General features: G+C 47.8%; 2 protein-coding genes and 1 non-coding gene across 4 annotated transcripts; 1 reads left to right on the top strand and 2 right to left on the bottom strand.

Annotated features, from left to right (window-relative positions):
* Positions 1 to 1,616: 1,616 nt before the first annotated feature.
* Positions 1,617 to 8,853, bottom strand: LOC144097418 (uncharacterized). The gene is made up of 3 exons (XM_077630167.1): positions 8,829 to 8,853; positions 5,800 to 6,684; positions 1,617 to 1,624 (listed from the first exon to the last, which is right to left on the bottom strand). Exons 1-3 carry the CDS (start codon positions 8,851 to 8,853, stop codon positions 1,617 to 1,619), a joined length of 918 nt encoding a protein of 305 aa, XP_077486293.1.
* Positions 1,776 to 1,848, bottom strand: TRNAR-ACG (transfer RNA arginine (anticodon ACG)). The gene has a single exon. It is a non-coding gene; the product is annotated as a tRNA-Arg (tRNA).
* A 1,829-nt stretch (positions 8,854 to 10,682) lies between the features above and the next one.
* Positions 10,683 to 12,629, top strand: LOC144132937 (uncharacterized). 2 transcript variants are annotated; one of them, XM_077665694.1, is made up of 3 exons: positions 10,683 to 10,912; positions 10,978 to 11,269; positions 11,425 to 12,629. In XM_077665694.1, the coding sequence occupies exons 2-3, from the start codon at positions 11,102 to 11,104 to the stop codon at positions 11,812 to 11,814; spliced, it is 558 nt and encodes a 185-aa protein (XP_077521820.1). In that variant the 5' UTR covers positions 10,683 to 10,912; positions 10,978 to 11,101; the 3' UTR covers positions 11,815 to 12,629. The 2 variants fall into 2 exon arrangements, with proteins under 2 accessions (XP_077521820.1, XP_077521812.1); XM_077665686.1 differs by having other exon boundaries at positions 10,683 to 11,269.
* The last annotated feature ends 5,786 nt before the right edge of the window (positions 12,630 to 18,415 follow it).

Below are 18,415 nucleotides of genomic sequence, written 5' to 3'. Positions count from 1 at the left end.
TGTTTTTTCAAGGTGCTTTGAAAAGATCTTGTTCAACCAGATATCTAGTTTTTGTGACAAAAATAACATAACGCCCAGTCAGCATGGGTTTAGGAAGAACCTTTCGACGGAAACCGCGCTGCTGACACAAAAAGAGCTAATTTTAGAGTCCTTCGAGCAGGAACTTCTCACTCTTGGCATATTCATCGATTTTTCAAAAGCGTTTGACCGCATTAACCACAAAATAATGTTAACTAAGCTCGAGCATTACGGTTTCCGCGGACAGTTTCTTGACATAATTCAGTCTTACTTAAGTGCTCGATCGCAACAAGTAAAAATAAACAATGATTTATCTGATATTAGACACATCGTTTCTGGTGTCCCGCAAGGTAGCATCTTGGGACCATTGCTGTTTCTTCTTTATGTTAATGACATCGTCTGTATTAGTAATCTTCCAACCTTTGTGATTTACGCTGATGACACCACTTTATTCTTTAGAGCTGCACAGCTGCCAGATCTTGAGAAACAAGCCACAAAATGTTTACAGTTACTCCAAGAATGGTCTCAAAATAATTTATTAAACATAAGCACTGCAAAAACGAAGGCCGTGCTTTTCCGGCCTCGTAACAAGTTGACAAATATGCCACCACTCTGTTTGAGGATCGGTAAGTCGCTCATCGAAACGGTCCCTGCGGTCAAAAGTTTAGGTGTTATTTTTAATGAGCATTTGAGTTGGAATGATCACGTTGACATGGTGATGAACAAGCTGTCAAAGGTTGTCGGTATTTTGTGTCGACTGAGATATTTCATGCCGAAGAGTATCAAGAAAATGTTGTATAGTGCACTTTTTTCCTCTGTTATAAAATATTGTTTTTTGGTGTGGGGTACCACGTCTTTTACAAATATTAACCGCTTGTATCTTCTTCAAAAGAAAGCTGTTCGAAATATTATGAATGCTCCTCGACTAGAACACACCGAACCGTTTTTCAATGAACTTCGAATCATCCGTTTGCCACAGCTGTACGATGTTTTACTTCTACAACGGTATAAAACCGGTATTAATCACAATAATTGCAATATGCTAAATCTGTCAAGATTACAATGCAATGAGCCAAATTACACTACACGTGCGACACCCAAATGGTATGTGCCTAGGATGCGAACAAATTATGGTTATCAAATGTTGAGCTACACTCTCCCACATCAACTAAATAAGAAGTCCGAATTGATGTACAGCTAATGCCAAATATGTTACTTTTGTTTCATTTCCTTTTTTTTATCCCTCGAAGTGCTAACATGTTGTGTACCACTGCAATGCCCTTGTGGGGTGCGTCGGCCTCGTCAAGCCTTCCCAATGGCTTTTTGTTGGCGCACCCAACATCGTCATGATGTTAAATAAACATGATTGATTGATTGATTGATTGATTGATTGATTGATTGATTGATTGATTGATTGATTGATTGATTGATTGAACTAAACGACTGGCACATGCGCAGGCGAGAAGCCAGTCGGCCCTCTGCGCAGACCAGGACTGACCGCCGCTGCTTACATAAACATTGAACAATCTGCTTCGAAACGCAGCACTTGTTGAAACCTTCTGGGATCTCTAAATCAAGCCTAATTTGTGAACCGCGATTCAACGCCCTGCGCACAGAAAGAAATGTATTAGAAGGCGCGCAAAAAAGCCAGAAAGGTTGATTTTTGTCTTCATGGCCAAAGCTTCTGTTTTCTTTCTACGTGCTCCATGGGATCGCAGTTTCGAGCACTTAGAAGCGAAAAGGAAAACATAAACTAACGAGCCTGCCAGGATTCGAACCTGGAATCTTCTGATCCGTAGTCAGACGCGTTATCCGTTGCGCCACAGGCCCGATTTTTTTTTCTTTATTGCATGGAAGAACTTCTGTAGAAAGGAGGAAACTTCAATCAGACTAGTTCGCGTCTCAAGTTACCGGGCTGCTTAATATGAGCCCCCCATAGCCCTAACTCACCACTGCATCCCCATCAAAACATCAAAATTCAGGGAGGCACACACAAGCATCTAGGCACGGCAGCCAGCTTGGAGGTTCGTCGCGAGCAGCATATACACTCCTCACCAACGCACACTGTTCCCGAAACACAGATTTGGACGATCTTGGTGGCTCGGCATGTCTGTCCATCATACGGCTTTTCCAAAGACTGAATAGTCCCATCAACACAAACACGTCATAAAGCACAACAGAGTTTTTGTCAACAGGCAGAAATCTAATAGTGTATGGTGTAATTTCAATGTCCTTCGTTGTAGTATGTCCCAAAAGAACACGGCATCACGGCACAGGATGAAGCAATGATCAATTGTCTCAGGCACGTTACACAGACGACAATTCACATTCCAGGGTACAAACATCCCCTTGTCATTAAGAAATGTCTTGACAGGCAGCGTCGCTGTGTGTAGTTTGAAAAAGAACGTTTTAGCGGCTGCCTGAATGCACATCCGCCTAACACGCTTTAGAACACTGATGTCCAAAGACCCCAAATAAGGCTGCCGATACAATGGTGTAGGGAACAAAGACTCAGTGAGAGCCTGGGTCATATGCTTTCTCGAGAGGCTATACAGGTAATCTAAAGAGAAGCGCACAGTGAGAAAATTGAAAGTGTCAGCAACCTCCTTAAGAAATCCCCATAAAGTCCCCTCACGAGCCTGCCCAGTCGGTGCGAATAAGTAAGGCAAATGAAAACTAAGCCACCTAATGAGCACAGCTACCAGAAACGGGTCGTTTGCCGATTTGAAAAAGAAAAAACGGGAAACGAGTTGATGCACGAACAGGTGAACAAGGCCCACTCCACCACCCTCTAAGGGAAGGAACAAATTGTCACGCCTCATCGGCTCCCATTGAGAGCGCCAAACGAATGCTGCAAATATTCTATGTATTGCTTGCACCTTCCTCCTCGCACAATTCAAGACTTGAAGGACATACGCGAGCTTTGCAAACAAAAAAATGTTACAGACCTGTGCCCTCGCAAACACTGAGAGTTCCCTACCCATCCAAGCCTGCGTTTGCCGCCGTAGAGTTACAGTTTGTGAATCCCAGTAGGCTGTACTGTTGCGAACTTGGTGCAGCGGAACGCCTAGGTACTCAAGAGGGCTACAGTTCCAGCATATACCACCGAACTGGCTTGGCCTAGTTCCCCAATGACCCAACCAAAAGCCTTTGGATTTCTCTAAATTAAGAGCCGCGCCTGATACATCGCAGAACTGTTTAGTCAAGTTTAGAGCCTCGAGTACACTCTTTTTGTCAGAACAAAAGAGGGTGACATCATCAGCGTAAGCTAAAACTTTAACTTCACATTGAGCCAGAGAGAAACCGCGGATAGCTGCGCTGTTAATTATACTGAGACAGAGGGGTTCCAGATATAGGGCAAACAACAATGGAGACAGTGGACATCCTTGACGAACAGATGCTTCTAGTGGTACTGGTTTCGTTAGCTCCTGATTAACAATAACCCTTGTATAGGAGTTCTTATAGCACAGCCTTATGCCTTTGAGCAAGACGTCACCAATATTTGCATACTCCAAGACCGCGAACAAGAAATCGTGCCGAACTTTATCAAACGCCTTAGCCAAGTCAATTTGAATCAGAGCTACTTGGCCTATCTCATCTGATACTGTCTCTAATACTGAACGTGCAATATGGATATGTGTTTGAATACTGCGGCCTCTAATACCACAGACCTGATGCGGACCTATCAAGTCCATAATGACGAGCTGCAGACGACTGCTAAGAACCTTGGCAAAAATTTTGTAATCAACATTGCAAAGGGAAATTGGACGATATCCCTCAACAGTTTTCAACCGATTAGTATCTTTGCTTTTGGGAATTAATATTGTGTGCCCAGAATAAAAAGTGGGAGGCAGGACACCCACATCATAAGATGCTTTGAAAACTTCCATCAAAACAGGCACTAGGCAAGGCGAAAATGTTTTATAGAATTCGCTAGTAATACCATCTGGCCCAGGAGATTTCTGGCTCTGCAGGGCAGAAATGGCTGATTGAATTTCATCCAAAGTGATAGGTCCCTTCACTATAGCACACTTCTCATCATCAAGTCGAGGGAAGTTTCCGAGCAAGGAACTGTAATCGAAACCCTGACTTGGATCTTCGCAACTGCCAAACAGCTTCCGATAATAGTCGAAGAAAGCAGCAAGAATACCAGGCGCATCACTGTATGTGCAACCACCATACTGAATTTCCAATATTTCCTTCGCAAGAGCATTCTCTCTTTCATCACTCAGGGCCCGACGAGAAGGTTGCTCATCAAGAAACCTTCGGGACCTAGATCGTATCAAGGCCCCCTTATATCTGTCTGTCGCAAATTGTTGAAGCTGTGCTTTTACGTTATTAATCTCTTCGAGATAGGCACCCGGGCTTACCCTCACTAGCTCATATAGCTCCGTTAGGGTGCGGCCAAGCTCACGAAGGTGGTGTCTCTTCAGGAAAGCAATTCTTGCTGAGGCCTCAATTGCCAAGTTTTTGATCTCCTGTTTAAACAAGTCCCACTTTTGAAAAATGGAAAGATCACGGCGTGACCATACGTCCTTCAAACAAGTAGGTACAGCACGCTGAAAGATTTCGTCTGAGAGCAGAGTTATTCATCTTCCACAACTCCCATCGAGGGTGAAGTACATGCCGAGTGTACTTTCCTATCTGAAGAGACACCATACAGTGGTCACTGAAGAAAATGGGCCGCACCCAGTAGCCAAACACACTTGCTAATGCGTCAACAGAAACGTAAATTCTGTCAAGGCGAGCATTAGAGGAAAACTGAAAATGAGTGAAATGTATACTGTCGCCTTCTTCCTGCCCCACATCCACAAGACTATATTCAGAAACCAAATCGGTAAGTAATGCAGCACTATGGTCGTATCTCTTACATACCACTGAACGGTCCTCATCCCTACAAACGCAATTAAAATCTCCCAACAATATAATTTTGCGGTCCGTGCACAAATGTTCAACTAATGACAGAAAAAAAAGCCTTCTATCGCGCTGCTTTGTGGGGGCATAAACACAAATAATCCGCCACTGTACACCTGAAATTGTGAGATCACAGCATATAAGTCGCCCCTCGTCATCTATGCAATAAGACATGGCTGTCATCTCTAGCGTGTTCGCCAGGAATAGCATACAACCTCCGGATAAGCCTCTCGCGTGGCTAACAATAATGCTGTATTCCGACAAAAAAGGCTCAAGAGCAGCTGATGTCTCTTCATCAGAGGACAACTTTGTTTCCTGGATAGCGGCTACACACACACTCCATTTCTTTAAGAGATGCCGTACCTGCTGTTGCCTCCTACGATTACGCATACCCCTAACGTTAAGGGTAGCGACTTGATATGCTGCGACGCTCGCCATTTTGGTGCCAGTCTTAACAAACGCCATCCCCTGGAATGTGGTGGCCCGCCGCCAAATTGGCGCCCTCTCGGGCAGACATCGCCCTCCTCTTTAACACCACCCTTCCCGTGGCCTCTACACATTGTGCCTTCTGGTCAGCGCCATCGATACACACCTCGTCAGCATCTGCAGGACGTTTCAAAGGTGCGGTGCTGTCCATGTCTTCCTCTGAGACAGCCAAGGCCTCGGCCCACGAACCCAAGGGGAGCACATCACTCGCTGCCACACTGACAGCCGACAGAGAACCTGACACGCCAGAGATCGACGCCACACACGTCTCACCGTTACCCTCCAACGACGAAGCAGAATCAGCATCAGAGGAGGATCGGCGAGCATTCACTGGCTGTATCGCCTCGACTGACTCCACAGGAGGCATATCCGGACGTTGACCTGTGGCAACGAGGTGTTCCTGTGCAGCAAGCACAGCAGTCTTTGTAACACTCACGGGGGGGCCCGGGTCCGGCGGTTTTCGTCCTGGAGGCGTGGATGCTAGATGGCCAGTCGCTTCATATTCCGTGTTGTTTTGAGGTGTTGAAGTCTTCTGTTCCCCATCTATTCGATGCTCATGACTTAGTTCTCCGGTCGCGTCCACAACCTCAGACACATCCATAATGTGTTCTGATGCCACGTCATCTTCCCGCGACCACTGGCCTTGACGCAGCCTGTCAGCGTAACTCAAGACACAGTTCTCCGCAGTATGGCCAAAGCGTCGGCACTGAGTGCATCGAGGCGTGCGACACTGGCGCCGGACATGTCCAACCCGGCTACATCGGAGGCACAGTGGAGGTCTCCCTGGGATATGGACTAATGCCTGCACTCCATAAACATTAAGTGTGTGTGGAATGGTGCTAGCTGACACTCCATCCTTGAGTGTGAGGGAGAGTTCACGGTTCGCCGTTTCCATATGCTCCATCCCTGGGCACCGCCACTTTTCACGCTCCACAGACTGGACCGTGCCATAAGGCTCTAATGCTTCCACAATCCTCCGGTGTTCCATATAGCGGGGAAGCCAAAGGAGCTTAACCTTGACGTTCTTAGTATCCGGGTCAAACACCATGCACCGCAGTCCTTTGACAGGAAACTCCGCTTTGTTAACAAGCTTCTGTTTGGAAGAACTACTCTCGCAGGTAACCATCCACACGTGGCTCATTTGGTATTGACCAGTGCACAAAATTTCCCGGAGATCCAATATCTGTGCGAGTGCGTCACGGAAGTCGGGTGCTCGGTACGGGCGACCCTTAAGGTCAGCATGCAGGAAAACGGTATTAAGGACAACTGCGCCACAGGCCCGACTTAGCGGGTCAATACGAGCAATCGATGCAATGACCAACGCCCCTGGTTACTCAACTGATGCTAGCCTGTGAAAATGAGGCTACTAACGTTTTGCAGTTTTCACTGAAGTAGCTCAGGAAGTGCACAGACGTAGCTGCCAGCCTGCATGCACTGGTAATGAAGAGTGTACTTTGTCCTAGATGAAGCAAAGAAATTGAGCCAAGGTCACAAGTTCGAATAACCATTCATGTGCGGAAATGGGGCTGTCACGGAACACCCGTTTGCACATCAGCTTTATTTACGCTGTAGAGAGCAGGCCGGAAGACTCTACCCCATCGAATGAGCCACTATATATACTTGGACTCTGTCCGAAGAAGCCTTGGATTTGAAGCATAACATCTGCAGCGATAAGCACTGTCGGTGTCGCGATATGTAGTAACATAACGTGGCCCTGCTATGAAAATGCTGTTCGGGTGGGCCACTGAGAGCGGTCAATCATGCTTTGATGAGGTCACTAAGCGTAGTGCTAGAAAATCGTCTTTCGGCCTCAAGTACTTTCTTTTTCACCTTTCTTGTTCCGGGGCTTATGCTAACCCTCAGTATTGAATGGCATGCTGCCCGTTTATTTGCCTTAATCTCTTAATTTTACGTTTCATGTGCATTGTTTCCCGGGTAATCCACAGATTGTTCTTTCTTGTGGATTTCCTTAATTATCAAAGAAACAAATGTTATTGTGCAATACATGACATGGGCTTGAAACTGTACCCACAATGCATCAGTACCGGGGCTTCCTTGGATGTATAAATTATAACAATCATTGTATCCATGTGCAAGGTAAGTCACAACAGCCGCATCATTGATTCTGCTGAACGCTGCATATACTTTGTTGGGCCACGCAAATACAACCATCCATCATGCAGTGTAAATACTTATTTTGAGGCATTTCTAGCCACTTCAAGCACTTGTTGCAATATGGATGTTTCGAACATGTTCCTTTTGTTGTAAACCGTCCAGAAGTTACTGGTTATGCATAAGACAAAAGGTCCTAACGGCATAATAGAACGCCGCGCACATCACGCTTTCAGATTTCGAAATCGAAACTGATGAGCCTCTTTCAGTATTATATGAAAGATTTTACTGCACTTTGATACATTCAAAAACATGTTTTTGTCTTTATAAAAGTAAAAATTTTGCTCAAAACCCGATAAAAAGATGAAACAACATGATCGGGCGCCGCGCATCACAGACTCTAAGCCATTGAAACCGAAATTGAGTGTCTTCTTTTAGCGCCGCCTAGCGGCCAGTAAGCGCAATGTCAAGGCGATCTAGGGCAATACCTACTGAACTAGAGAACTGCGCATTTCGCACTTCTCCAGCGCGCATGTTCTAGTTCATGCATTTGCCGCTAGAAAACGACAGCTACGGGTGGCTTTGCGCTACAATTAACGTGTTGATCAAGTTGGCGTCATTATTTTACTTCAAGGATGTAAGTGTTTTGTTATTTGTCAACGTTGTGAGTATTCATCATTCATCCATTGCCTAGCAAAGATGCCAGAAAGTCTCACGCCTGGCATGCGCGCAAACTAAATATTCACCTCTAGCATTTGAAGAAATGTCATATTTGCATCGTTCATTACTAGGTTTCATAATAATAAGACATGACAAATGCATAAGGAAGCAGTGAGAGGAGAGAAATCATTTGTCGAAAGCAGACGATGATGATGACAATGACAGACGAACAGGTTTACCAAGCGCCCTAAACGGCCAAAAGGTAACGAAACTTGGCGCACGCAATCCCATAGCACCCCGCCAAATGTGCAGGTCTCTTGTTCCGTAGGTCTTGATCTAGGGTACAGTGCTCTAGAATATGGGTAGTGGGTTCAGGAGCCAGCGCGCTCCATGCGATGCGGTGAGGCGGCGAGTGTCGACAGGTCCCGGATGTAAGCGGTGGCGCTGTTGTATCGTGGGCTGTAGGCTCGGCGCGCCCGCGCGCGCGGCTAGCAGTCCCGCCAAGCTGCCTGCAGCTGTTTGTTGCTTTTTGTGCGGTGCATTTTTCCTCTTTGTGAGTTCGCGGCGTTAAGACTACGGTCATGCCGAATCGTCGGCGTCAACGGCATTGTTTTGCTCCCGGGTGCAAAACGGGATACCAGTGGACGAAAGGCGATCAGCCATCGCTCTTTGCTGTGCCAAAGGATGAGAACCGACGGAAGCAGTGGGAACGCAACCTTCATCGAAAAGATAAGGTTTGGACGAAACCTGCTGTGTGTGTGAGCTACATTTCGAGCCATCATGCATTGTGAGGAACTTTATACACATCATTGACGGCAAAGAAGTCCGCATCCCGCGTGGAAAGCCGGAACGTTCACCCGATGCGGTGCCAACTTTGCTGCCGAACGCGCCGAGCTATCTGTCAAAGAAAACACCGCTACAGAGACCACCTAGAAAGAGGAAAAGCACAAGTACATATCCTAATGAAGCGAAAAGACCACAAAATAATGCTTCCGACGTTAACAAGGAATCGAAGTGTCCGGGCATTGACACTGAGAGTAGCGTGTTGGCGAACGACCAAGACCCTTGTGAAGTTGACGAAGCATCTGTGCCGGACGATTTTTCTAAGCTGGATGTTCCTTCAAAGCCAGGACAGTGAGTTTACTGCAATTTGTGACAAAGGAGGGTTGCTCCACCCGTCTCGTGTGCTTTTTTTTTTGATGGTGAGAAGGCTGGAAAACCTTTTCACAACTTTTTTTTGTCAGGAAAAGCTGTGCAGTAACAGCATAGCAGATGTTATGGTGCTGGGAAAATCTCAGATTTCATGTGGTGTAGGGTGCAGCCAGCACTCAGAAGCGCTCACAGTCAGCATTCTCAAGATTTATGTTTTGACAAGGCTGCATTTTTATGTTAAATCAATCAATGAGTCGCGAGAAGCTGGCAGGAAAAAGAAGCTTCATGCTAAGATGGGCAAGTGCTCATAGTCGCGTGGCTAAATGTACTGTGCAAACAAGAAAACACGGCATTCCTTTGAGTAATTCAAGAATAGGTTTCACACTGTGCATAGTTGGAGCGCTGCAATAAAGGAGTGCTTTGTTTTATAAAAGTTATTTTATCTTGTCTTGCATTCATCAGCGTTTATACATCGGCGGCAATTGACCCTTCGTTTTGATGAAAAAAATGCATGCATCAAAATAACAATTAAAACAGGGGCATGAAATGTAAAGTTCGACGAAAACTCGTCCGGTCAGGTAGAAGATTCATGTAAAAAGGAAAGGAACGCCGACCAAAGGTCAGAACGTCTTCTTTTTTAACAACCTTTGGTCGGCGTTCCTTTCCTTTTTACAAAACAGAGGCATGCATACCACACTTAAAATTATCGCATTCACATATAGTACGCTGTACACACAACGGTCTCCAAGTGAAGCGTTTTTTTTATTGCAATTTCTTGTTGCCCCGCCCCTCTACTAAAACCCTTCCGATGGCTCAAGCTGGAGTACACTCGGCCACGTTTGCCGACAGCTTCGAGTTGGCCGCTGGATAACCCCGATGATCGATAGAATGTTTGCTCCTCTCCCTGTACTCAGCCTTTCCTGTGGGCGGCGATAATACTAGTATGCACTAACGTTGAAATATGGGAGCCGTACCTGCAAAAGAGCACGATCAGCGTTGCGAAGCATTAACGGGGCCGCTCGTCCGCACCACCGCGCTATCAGCTGTTGGCTACTACTACATCTAATTTTCTTGATTCGCCGACAATATCTGTGTACAGCTTCACCTGTTTGTAGGACCTGTTTTAAAAGACAGAGCCTTGCTTATTTCTCCGACGATTCTATGCACAGCGCGCATCCAGGGCGCGGCGCGCCGCATTTCATACAGCCCATGCTCTGGTGGCGCCATCTGGTATCGTCGACACAAGTCGCCTCACCGCTGGCCGCTCCCTGAACCCACTACCCATATTCTAGAGCACTGTACCCCTGCTCACTAAGCCGGCTGGCCAGAAGCGTTTCGGTGCAGGTGGGCTGGAAACGCTGATTGGTCGATGGGATGCGCTTCTCCGTGACGTTTTTCTGCTTCTCCCTCGTTCTCAACCGGACGTGGGTTCGCCGCGCCTCTCTCGGCCTGTCCCTAGAGTGCCTAGGGAATCGCTAGGGCCGGCTGGCCGGCCGCCGGGCGTGCGTGGTCTGCGGGCATTCTCTTCGTGAGCGTAGGCGGCGGCGCGCGCGTTTCGGAAGCTGTCCAGGTATGGCTTTTTTTTTTTTTTGCGTGGTGCGCTCGTCGGCGCAGCCAGCTGAAATTTCTGTACAGTTCTTGCTTCCACGACATTGCGATGACCCCCAAAAGGCGCTGACCCGCGAGAAATCGCCAGCGACATAAAGGTACGCATTTTATCTCAAATTTCGCTTCATGAAGTGCTGTACCGCTTACCTACATGCCTTGCGCATTCCAGGACCTCGTTTTCCTGCTGCAGGAGCACGTCGTGCTGGTGTTCAAAATTTTGCAACTCCATTACGACGACCCACATAAGGTGCGGTTTGAGGACCGCCGTCTGACAGCCACGATGAAGCGCTTGTCTGGCGTGCACGTTCTCAATCACGAGGTAAGGGTTGAACAACGTTTTCGCAAGTTTTCTCGTGCAGAACTCGCCAAATTGCGGCGCTTGTAACGTAACTTTTTTTGCAGCATCGTTTTTCGCAAGTTTTCTCGTGCAGAACTCGCCAAATTGCGGCGCTTGTAACGTAACTTTTTTTGCAGCATCGTTTCCTGGATGCTTCTGGCGAGCCGATGCTGTCCTTGTTTGCCGCAGACCGGGGCATCGACCAGATGTCAAAGATTATCGTCGCGGCCCTCGTCAAGATCTACGGACCAGGGATAGCGTCGGCTTCAAGGGCAAGACCAGGAGAGGTGTACGTCGTGCACCGGTGTCGTCGGTGCGGAGCCAAAGGGCACAAGACGGACCACTGTGGGCCTACTGCTCACCGCGCCGCCACGCCGCTGCAGGTCGCGGTTGAAGTGCTCCTGCAAACGGCCCTCTTTAGGGCCACCTCATTGTTTCCTGGCAGATCGCGAGCGTCCCGTTTCGTGCCCGTATTCCCTCTCTGTCGAAATCGACGCCAGACATCAAAATCGCGCGGTGTGAGCTAGTAAATCGCTGGTAGAGACAAAAACTCGTGCTTGTATACAGACTTACCCATCTCCAGTGCGCCTTTGTTTATTTCCGTGGGCACTACTCGCGCTTTGTAGAAATCGACGCCAGCCGCGAAATTTTACATGTTAGACCTCGCTACAGCATTAGCGCAGCGTGCCTTCGTCTCTTTACGTTCTAACTTTTATGCAGCGCACCTTTGTATGCTCGTTACTTTTGTTCTTTTCAGTCGTTTCCTGAATCCGTCCAAAGAGCCGGGCTAAATGGATGATTATGGAACCACATGGCGATTGCACTGCATACAGCACGACTTTGGTCCCTGTGTTTTTAAATAAAAACATCAGATGTCGAAGGTCATGGTCGTGTCCGAGGATGGCTTCCACAGCTGGGGCCTAACCATAGGGACCGCACACGCTGTGTCGTCGTTGCCAAGTGGAGAGGCGCAAGATGGCTGTCATCCTTAATAAAGATCCCTTCTCGGGGCCGCTTTAGTGTTTCCTGGCAGATCACGCGCTTTCCACCCTGTGCACATGCTCTCATTTCCAATTAAAAAGGTCCTTTAATAACAAGATGTTGCATGGTACTTGAACAATAGCGGCTACAATGACAAAGGTGAAGAAGTGCTGGAGTTACACGGAAATAAAAAAGGTTGGGGGTGCCCACATAACAACCTGAAATGGATTTGGACAGGACTCCTAGTTAATTGCATTTGGAAGAGAAAGACAAGGTTTAATTTTGCAGTGTAAGCTTGCTTCTCTAGAATGAACAGAGAACGTTGCCTCACACTGCTTGGGCCACCTTCCTTGACCCCATGAAAAAAAAAAAAAACAGGATGCCTCTGGGAAACTATTTGCGGAATCTCCGCCCCATTCAGGAGGGAAGGGGGGGGGGGGGTGACGGCCTCCTCTTTGTCGGGCTCGGCGCGACGCACGATGGACAAGACGGCGAAAGGAAGGGGGCTGTCAGTGACGCATGTTCCGCGCTCTTCGCTTAGCCAGCGTACAAGTCCCTTCGACAGCCTGAAATGCCTTCGGTGGGCATCGTCACGCATGTCGAAAGGATTGTCATGCACGTGCGACCGCCGATAACATTCCTTGCAAGCTTATTCATTGCCGTGAAAATCACGTCCTCCCCGTATCTCGCCCCAATTTTTTTGAGCCGGTGTGAAATTCAATGGATGTATGGAATGCCCACACCACTTGTCTACGTCCACCGTCCTCTTTTTTACTAGCATGGGCCTCCCTCCTTTGAACAGGATCCTTTCGGAGATCTGAGCCAACTCAGATCAGGATACCCGGCTTCTTTCAGCCTCTCTACCTGCCCCAGGAAGCTAGCCTCCGCTCTGTGTGTACAGGATTTCCCAAGAGCTCTTTTAAGCATGAAGTCGCTATACCCGCCTTGACGAGTGTGGAATGCCCCTAACTGACGTTCAAGAGAGGTTTTTTTTTTTTGTCCTATGGTGATATTCCCAACAGACCCTGCTCTCTAGATAATGGATCCGGAGGTATAAAAACTTTTTTTATGGCGCAAGGGCATCTATGGCCAAATACGCCTTGACACAAGGTATTTTCTTTTTCTCAAGGTGGGGTCAAAGACTCATTTCCCAAGCATTTCACCCTAAATAAGCCGAGCACCAGACCAGGGAAAAGCTTGTACCCATTGTATCCCCGGTGGGTACCCGGCGGCACTGGGGATCGAACCCCGCACCTCCCGCATGCGAGGCGGATGCTCAACCACTTGGCCACCGCTGCGGTCGGTCTAAAAACTGTAGGGTAGCTGAGCTGGGTAGTTCGAAGGTGAATCGCAGGCCACTACCTGTATCTTTGAAGATTTTGACGACGTCCGGAACTGCCCTGGGAGAGTTCGACTTAAGAATGATTAAAAAATCATCGACGTAACGGAACACTTTTAGCGCGAGGTCAGCAAGATTTTGTGCCAGTTCTTGATCCATCCTGCTCAAGTAAATATCGCTCAAAACGGGTGCCACACGGGAGCCGATGCACACACCCGATTTTTGGACGTACACCTTTTCGCCCCGCCCAACAACGGTTGACTCTAGGTAAAATGATAGCAGCTCCAGGAAACTTTCTATGGAAACCCCCGCACCCCGCCACGAACACCAACTCGTCATTGTCTTTTACAATGCAGTCTTTCACTCTCTGCATGAGCTGAGCATGGGGTAGCGAATAAAATAAGTCCTCCACATCGATGCTGAAGGTAGAGTACTTTTTCTTATCCAACCCAGACAGGTACTTATCCACACTTGCGGAATTGTTCACCAAGAAAGGATCCGAAAGCTTGAGTGAGCTCAAATGTCGCTGTAGAAATCCCGACACAACATGCTGCCAAGTGTTGCGCTCGGATATGATTGTCCTGAACGTTCAGGGAATGTAATTTCACACCGGCTCAAAAAAGTTGGGGAGAGATACGGGGCGGACGTGATTTTCATGGCAAAGAATAAGCTTTCAAGGATTTGTAGTGCTGTGCGAAAGAAGCTCGAGCCTGAGAGCAATCGTGCTGGAGCTGAGTGCTCGATAGCGCACAGACAGAAAACCAGGCTCACAGAGTGTAAGACTGGAGTCGTATACGAAGTCCCCCTCTCGTGTGGGAAGAAGTACATCGGCCAGACGGGTCGATGTATTAACGAGATGTTAGCAGAACATCGCAGGTCGTTGAAGGGCGCACCTTCCTCTAATCTCGCCCTGCACTGCAAAGAGTGCAAAGATTGCTTCCCACGATTGAACAAGACCAGCGTCTTGTTTAAACACAGGGATCAGGTTTGCAGGGAGTTGGTGGAAGCGTACCAGATCAAGGAATCAGATGACTGTGTAGCATCACCATCTGTAGGCCTCATTGATGGGGAGATACCTTTTTTGCGCAGTTTCTTTAGCGCAAGCAGGCGGTGTGGAGCGCTAGCTTGGCAGGAGTGTGCCTGTGAGTTCGCTGTTTGTTTGTTTTGTATCTTGTCTCTGACGATGCGGAGATTGCTTTCAGGTTGTGATCAGTGGCATCACGTTACATGTGCCAAGATGGTGTGTGATAGGGTTTGCGCTTTCGGGTTTTTAGCATGTTTTTCGCGGGATGAAGATGCATATATAGGCCTTTTTTCCTTGAAGAAAAAATCTGTTCATAGTCTGCGCTCGTGTCGTGCCTTCTTGTTCTCTGTCTTCGTTTCTTTTCGCAGTTAAACATGATACATACCCAGCTCCAGTGCGCCTTTGTTTGTCTCCGTAGCGACTACTTGCGCTTTGTGGAAATCCACGCCAGCCATGAAAATTTACATATTAGACCTCGCTACAGCATTATCCCAGCGCAGCGCGCCTTCGTTTCTTTGCGTTCTAACTTTTATGCAGCGCACCTTTGTTTGCTCGTTACTTTTGTTCTTTTCAGTCGTTTCCTGAATCCGTCCAAAGAGCCGGGCTAGGTGGATGATTATGGAACCACATGGCGATCGCACTGCATACAGCACGACTTTGGTCCCTGTGTTTTTAAATAAAAACATCAGATGTCGAAGGTCATGGTCGTGTCCGAGGATGGCTTCCACAGCTGGGGCCTAACCATAGAGACCGCACACGCTGTGTCGTCGTTGCCAAGTGGAGAGGCGCAAGATGGCTGTCATCCTTAATAAAGATCCCTTCTCGGGGCCGCTTTAGTGTTTCCTGGCAGATCACGCGCTTTCCACCCTGTGCACATGTTCTCATTTCCAATTAAAAAGGTCCTTCAAACCCTGCAGAAGGCTTGAATTAGCAACTGCTAATAACAAGATGTTGCATGGTACTTGAGAAACAATAGCGGCTACAATGACCAAGGTGAAGAAGGGCTGCGAGTTACACGGAAATAAAAAATGGTTGGGGGTGCCCCCATAACAAGCTGGAATGGTTGGACAGGACTCCTAGTTAATTGCATTTGGAAGAGAAAGACAAGGTTTAATTTTGCAGTGTAAGCTTGCTTCTCTTGACCCCATGAAAAAAAAAAGGATGCCTCTGGGAAACTATTTGCGGAATTTCCGCCCCCCGCCCCCCGATTCAGAAGGGGAAGGGGGGGGGGGGGTGACGGCCTTTTCTTTGTCGGGCTCGGCGCGACGCACGATGGACAAGACGGCGAAAGGAAGGGGGCTGTCAGTGACGCATGTTCTGCGCTGTCATTAGGACGAGCTGCCCGGCTTCTCCGCGGCAGCTCCCCTTTGAACCCCCCGCCTGTTCAATCGGAGGCGGGCGACGGCGGGGTGGTGTTGAAAAGGAGCGCCCTTGGGGTCAAGTGCCCCCCCCCCCTATAGAGACAGAGACGGCCGAGCGCTTTGAATCTCGCGCATTGTTCGCGCCCGAACCGAACAAGACGCGGCTGAGACCAATTTGAGTCAAACCAGGTCCAGATGTGGCGGTGGCCAGCCGGTTTACCGGCTTCGGGCTAAGCCGCGCGCGAGCAACGCGCAATTCCCCTGGAAGGTCAAGACAAGCGGTCATGCGGGCACAGCGAAAGCGCCTCGCGACAGACGATCTGGCGACACAGCTAATTGAATACAGCGGGAGCGGCCGATCGTCAGCGAAAATCAGTCGCATGTGTGCGCGCGATATGCAGATATGCAGCTAGTGGTGCTCTTGTAGCGTGTTTCGTCTTTGTTATTGTTTGCATAGGTCGTGATCGCTTATGCATCTTTTTCGAACCTCAAACGTAGTACTTGCCCAGAAGATGGCACGATCAAAAATGGCAGATGGCAAATGGGGCAAAAAGAGAACATTAAAAAAATAATCGCTTCACTAGCAAGAAGGACAGTGGTAAACCGGCACGATAAAGCGCAAGCTTCACGAAACCTGGTGAGAGGATCGGTGGTGAATCCTTCGATGTAGACGGCTCAAGTACAACTGGCTACGTCTCATCGAGTTTTCTCTTCCCTGCAGCTTCATGCAAGATGTTGCTGTGAACAACATATCTAATGCACGTGCAGCAGGGGATTCCTCCTTTCTGTTTCGTTCATACGCTTCGATCAGTGATTTGATGCTCCCCTGCTCCACGTGTTTTATAAATACTGTCGAAAATCGTACTCGAATATAACAACTTCGAATTCATCAATCAACACTATTCACAAATTAACGGCACAGCCATGGGTACAAGGATGGCCCACACCTACGTCAACATCTTCATGCATAGTAATAAGTAAATTTTTGAAAGATTGTCCCATTAAGCCCACCCTATACAAACGCTACTTGGATGACATCTTTTTAATTTGGACTGACACACCTCGTCCACCCCAACATATCTTTCACTTACACGTGCGCCCACACCACAATTAACTTCCTAGATGTTGAGATTTTGGTAAACGAAAGCTCACTCACCACCAGTAAACCGACGGACCGTCAACAATACGTACACTTCCAAAGCTGCCATCCTCGTCACTCTAAAACAAGCATCCCATACTCTCAGGCACATCGATCTAAAGGAATATGTTCCCAAGATGAAGACTTCGTAAAAAATTCCAAACGCATGCAAGAAGTCCTCATTAAGCAGCGATACCCGTCGCCATTGCCGACGATGCCATTCAAAGGACATCTAAACCCAACCGAGAGCAAATACTGGAGTGACGTCGATACAGCGAGCAAACAGACCATCAGGCAAATCTCGTACTCCCCTTCACCAGTAACCAGCCGCCTAACGTACGTAAACAAAATCTTCAAAAAAACATTTCAACATTCTCCAACAAAGCGAGCTAGCGCCTCGCCAAAATTTTCACTGCTCTCCCTCATGCAGTCTACAGACGACCGAAAAACATTCGAAACATTCTAATACACTCAGTCACATAAAGAGACGGTTTTGGGGTGTCCACCTTGTGGAAAAAGTAGATTCCAGGTCTGCAAACACATTACAAACATCAAGCTGTGAAATAAGCACAGCTTCAGGATTCAAATGGAAAATTAATGACAACTCTGATTGGGATTTCTGCAACGTAATATACCTCCTAGGATACAGTGTGTGCAGTACGCAGTACATTGGGCAGACCGTTAACTTTATACGAATTCGCTTTAATAACCACCGCGCGCACATTTTATCCCTACCTCCCCTTGTTAAAACACATATATTAATGAGAAAAACGACCCATTTGATGCAATTAAGTTAACAGTCCTACAGGGTGGGTTCCACAACAAAGAGATCTCGAGCAACGCGAGTCGTACTTTATTTACAAATTTAATAACAATTCCTCACGGCATTAATGAAAGTCCTGGTGTATTGACCTCCATCGCCCCTTGCAGAGCCAATGCTGACCTTAGGAATTCCGGCGCGACAAACCTCGGTCGTTTGTCGCCAGCGGCATCTTTTTCAAGCTTCGCTGCCCGCTTACACTAAGCTCTGAATTCATCCCCCACCCCTGTCTTGCCAGTTCGACGCACCACCTTGCCGAGCGGGGTGCAATTGAAGAACCAAGAACCCTTGATGGGCACAAAAGAAAAATACTAGAAAAAGGAGAAAGAAATAAAGGGAAAAAGAAAAACGCTTTGTCCCCTGCCGCCCAGCGAGCTTGCGCGGGAGGCCAGCCCGGGGGAAAAAAGGAATAACGAGGGGAGGGAGGGCATGCGGGCCCTCAAAGCAACAATAACAGACTTTGGC

This window comes from Amblyomma americanum, chromosome 1, assembly GCF_052857255.1.
Source record: "Amblyomma americanum isolate KBUSLIRL-KWMA chromosome 1, ASM5285725v1, whole genome shotgun sequence".
NCBI lineage: Eukaryota > Metazoa > Arthropoda > Arachnida > Ixodida > Ixodidae > Amblyomma > Amblyomma americanum.
The sequence above is the reverse complement of the archived record's forward strand: the minus strand, read 5'-3'. Positions and strand labels throughout refer to the sequence as shown.